Source organism: Bactrocera dorsalis, chromosome 3 (assembly GCF_023373825.1).
Source record: "Bactrocera dorsalis isolate Fly_Bdor chromosome 3, ASM2337382v1, whole genome shotgun sequence".
Lineage (NCBI taxonomy): Eukaryota > Metazoa > Arthropoda > Insecta > Diptera > Tephritidae > Bactrocera > Bactrocera dorsalis.
Window position 1 is genome coordinate 4,145,199 of NC_064305.1, and position 4,180 is coordinate 4,149,378.

The 4,180-nt window shown below is 35.8% G+C and overlaps 1 protein-coding gene across 1 annotated transcript; it reads left to right on the forward strand.

Moving 5' to 3' along the window:
- The first annotated feature begins 744 nt into the window (after positions 1-744).
- On the forward strand, positions 745-2,047 carry LOC105230138 (uncharacterized). The gene has a single exon (XM_011210739.4). The coding sequence runs from the start codon at positions 922-924 to the stop codon at positions 1,663-1,665; it is 744 nt and encodes a 247-aa protein (XP_011209041.2). The 5' UTR covers positions 745-921; the 3' UTR covers positions 1,666-2,047.
- The last annotated feature ends 2,133 nt before the right edge of the window (positions 2,048-4,180 follow it).

The following is a 4,180-nucleotide window of genomic DNA, read 5'->3' on the forward strand; positions in this document are numbered from 1 at the left end:
GTCTTCCACTGAGTACCTACATAGTGAGGCGCTTATGCTCGCAGTTAAGGAGCATAACGAACTCCTCTACAGGCAGTTTCTGCTAGGATGTTTTTTCTGAAATCACCCCTGCAGCCACCTGCTTGGAGCGGAACGGCCTCCTGGGAACAGAAAGAGATCTTTCCTCAATTACGTCGACGACATTGAACAACACCTTCACCGACTCTCTTCCAGTGAACGGCATTCTTGAAGCGAAATCACCACCCTTTGCAAACATGAAACCAGAAACGTGAGTGATCTTAGCGCAGCTTCGTTCTGGATATTGTAGCAAGACAACCCCGTCGAAACAGCACGTTTCTTGGGCCTCCCGTTAGAAGACGTCGGCGACAACTTAATCCTTACCATCCTAACGAGGATTAGATAACCGTTAAAACAACAACAGCCGAAAGGAAGAGTTATCAAGAAATTTTAGACCAAACTGAAGTATAGGATAACCTAAAATATGAGAGCAAATCAAGAAAAGACCGATCCTAAAGCGAATACTAAGTGTGATATTATGTATTATTTCGGCTGGAGTAAAAAATGTCCAGGTGCAAAAGCGCTGCATGAGCAAACAATTTGGACTAACTTAATAAAATCTTTTTTTCTAACACTGAAGAATTTGAGAATAAATACAGATAAACACCCTGTTCCTCATATATTTTTGAGGTGTATTTATATGTCATTTATTTAACAAACATTCCAATTAGAATGTCGAGCATCAGACTTCACATGAAAGTATTGCTTTTATTTACATTCAATAAAAATAACGGAACGAAAAATAACAAAATTTTCATATGCGAAGTGTATTTTGCAAAAATTTTCCACGTGAATTCGGAAAAAATTGTCTTCAAGCCCACCAAGAATTGCGAATGCTGCTAAACTGCAAATCGTTTCAGCGTGATGTCGTTTCTGAAAAGACTAGCCAAATGTGTTATAGCAACAGTTCGGACTAAAAATATAGCCAACGATATAACAAATACCTTCTTCGACATTGTCCGCGGGGAATCGAATAAGGTGCAGGCCAAAGAGTCGAAATGTCCGCCACAAAGAGAACCATACCGCAAACGGAATACGAAAGCTATATATTATCGCTCACACTGCGCGAAGCCGTATCCCATTTGTGGTGTGAAAATGCTGTCTTTGAAATCTTGTAGACCGCAGCGCACATGGTCTTTGGATGTGGAAAAGTGTTGTACCGAGCTCTGCAAGTGGGCGCATCCGCGTTTCGACGATCTCTACTATATGCCGGGCGATAATTTGAATAAGAAATATCAACGCACATGGGCCGAATGTACAACGTTCCGTGTGGCGCCAAGAGCAATATGTTGTCACCAGCAAACTAAATATAAGCCACCAAAACGTCGGAAGCCACGACGCGCCATACCGGTGTGTGACGATATGAAGACATGCCGTTTAACACTATTGTGTCGCAATCATCTGTCGAAACGTTGTCCAAAGCTCATTTGGCCCGGTTGTAAGCCCGCGCGCGAACCACCAGACTGCCATCTTAAGCGTGTAGATTGTGGACCCAGAAAATGCACACCTTATCCAAGTTTCTCGGAGTGTTTGAAGGACAAGGTGACACCGATGAAGCCCGTTGAATGTAATTGTCATCGCATAGAGCCGAGATGCTGGATTCACTAAGTAACCTATTGGTCAGTTACTGAAGCTGTTTGGGGTTGCTACAGAAGTTTCGCAGCTTTTACAGTTGTTGCAAACAGCGATTTGAAGTGAAATGAAAGTTTGAACACAATTTTCTTACAATGTATGTTCACACTTTGCTTGAATAGTACGCCAGTTGCTGCTTTTTGGAAAACCATTAATGATTTTCTAACTATTTCATCTGTGGTGTTTCCAAAAACTGGTGACTGTCTCACTTTGATTGTCTATGGCTATATGAAGGGGCAAACAATTCTATGTTGAAAATTTAAAATGTCTTTTGTGAAGAAAATCTGTAATAGTCCCTAAATTAACTGTAAAAAAATTGTAAAAAGTTTTACGAAAAATGTAAAACATAGTGTAAGTAAATGCGTTGTTACTGTTATATCAAGCAAACGGATTTGGGCTACACCATCTCTCAGTCGGATGGCAAACGAGTAGGCAAAGGCCTACATTTGATATATTTCTTTCAAAAACGAAATTGATGCGAAGTAAAAGCCACGAAGTTGAGTGAAAAAACTAGTTTTCAAGTGCTACACTCAAGGTTCATAAATTAGCTTTTCATGCGTTTAGATCTCATATAGTATCTTCGAACAACATTCTATTTAGAGCTTTGAAAACTATGCTTCCACTTAAAAAAAAAAAATAGTGGTCTTTACTGTAGATAGCTTAAACAGGTCATGGTATCAGGCAAACAAAAGAAACCACATTTTATTTTTTAAAAACACATGCTCACATATACATATTTATATATAGTACTTTTTTTGTGTTGCTTAACCCACATACTCGTAAAAGTGACGGCTGAGGTGCCAGCATAAATATAAACAAAAGCGTCTTATTCTAAACACACAGCAATGAGGCAACTCAATTAGTTGCACGAAAATCAAATTTTCAAACCACAAATTATCCACAATGAGCTAAACATACCGAAATCGAAAAAGAAAAGAAAAGAAACAAACATTGAGCTGATTATAAACGCAGCAACACCTTGAACTTGGCAACGCGAGCGTTAAAAATAGCAGTACGTGCCATGTTGTTGTACTTACAGCTTCATATAAAATACTATGCAGTGACTATAGCAGCTTAGTATGTTGTAATTTTTCAAGATTAAACCGCAAAATCGAAAAGCAAAAGGCAAAAACAAAAAAAAAACAATAATTAGAAAAAAACTAGACAATGGTGGAGCATAAAAAACCTGTAATACAAAATTATGAGCGGAAGCGTAACACCGCAGCAGAAGTAAATATGTGGAAAATTTTTACGTTTTCGAATGTTTTATAGAAAAAATACTTGTGATATTGAAAGAAAGAAAAACTTATTTTTTACCTAATTATAAGATGCGTTGTTTAGAAAAGTAGAATATTCACGCAGAAACGAGTTCGATTTTTCTCTTGTCTATTTACTATAGCTCATTAGATATATGCTTAATCTGAGTTCCAAATAGTAATGTTAGAGATATTTCGAGGTTAGATTTCATTGAAATATTCGTGGTAATAATATTTTAAGGATAGAAACATTGATGGCAGCAAAGTCTTGATTGTATTGAAACATTCATGTTAGTAATATTTTGAGGTTAGATTTTTTTGAAAAATTTATTAACGCCAGCTATGGAGCTTATTTCTAGACTATGGATATTTATAAAGTAACTAAAATCTATATTGAGTATAAATTGGACATAAGCTCTCTTACATTGACACTGATGATATGAAAACATTAAAAATGGCTGTAGTTGGATTGAGTAATCTAAAGGAATTAAGAAGTTAATTGTAAAATAATGTGAGGTTAAAGTAACAAAAGATGATATATCTTCGCGTAATCTAATAAGTTGGAATGTAAATACATACAGTTGGAATGTAAATACATACAGGGTGCGCTGGTAAACGCTGATGTCTTCAAGTACAGCTGATAAAGCAAATGTTAGATGAAAATTTTCTAATGATAATATGGCTTAAGTCTTAAGAGTTTTCAGAAGTTTTCATACTCTAAAACATATTTTCAAATCCATAAGAATTCATGTAAAATGTAAATATGCATACAGAAATTGAGAAGCTATTGTTCAAGCTTAATCAAAACCTCTTAGAATGCCATTATGACACTAAATTTTCTGCTAAAAACATAAAAATCAAAAATACTCACACATAAATGTAAATAAAGAACATTTATTAAACATATTTTTCATAACCCTGTGTAAGAAATCTTGCACACCCTGTATATGATTATCAACATATGTACTTCACGCATAATTTGAGGCCCATTAGCGGTATTAAGCAGTGCCGAAGGCTTAAAAAGCAACTAAGAAAACGAGCACTTAAGTTTTGAAGAGATTTTTTCCTTAAATAAAGTATATATATAGTCATTAGTTACACTTGTAAGCATGTAATTGGTTTTACATACATCAATTAATGCTTTTAAGCATATACTTATACACATATACATATCGCTTCACAGCCGAAGTGGAGCCACAAAGCGCCATTCGACTATTGATATGTGTTTTTTCTCT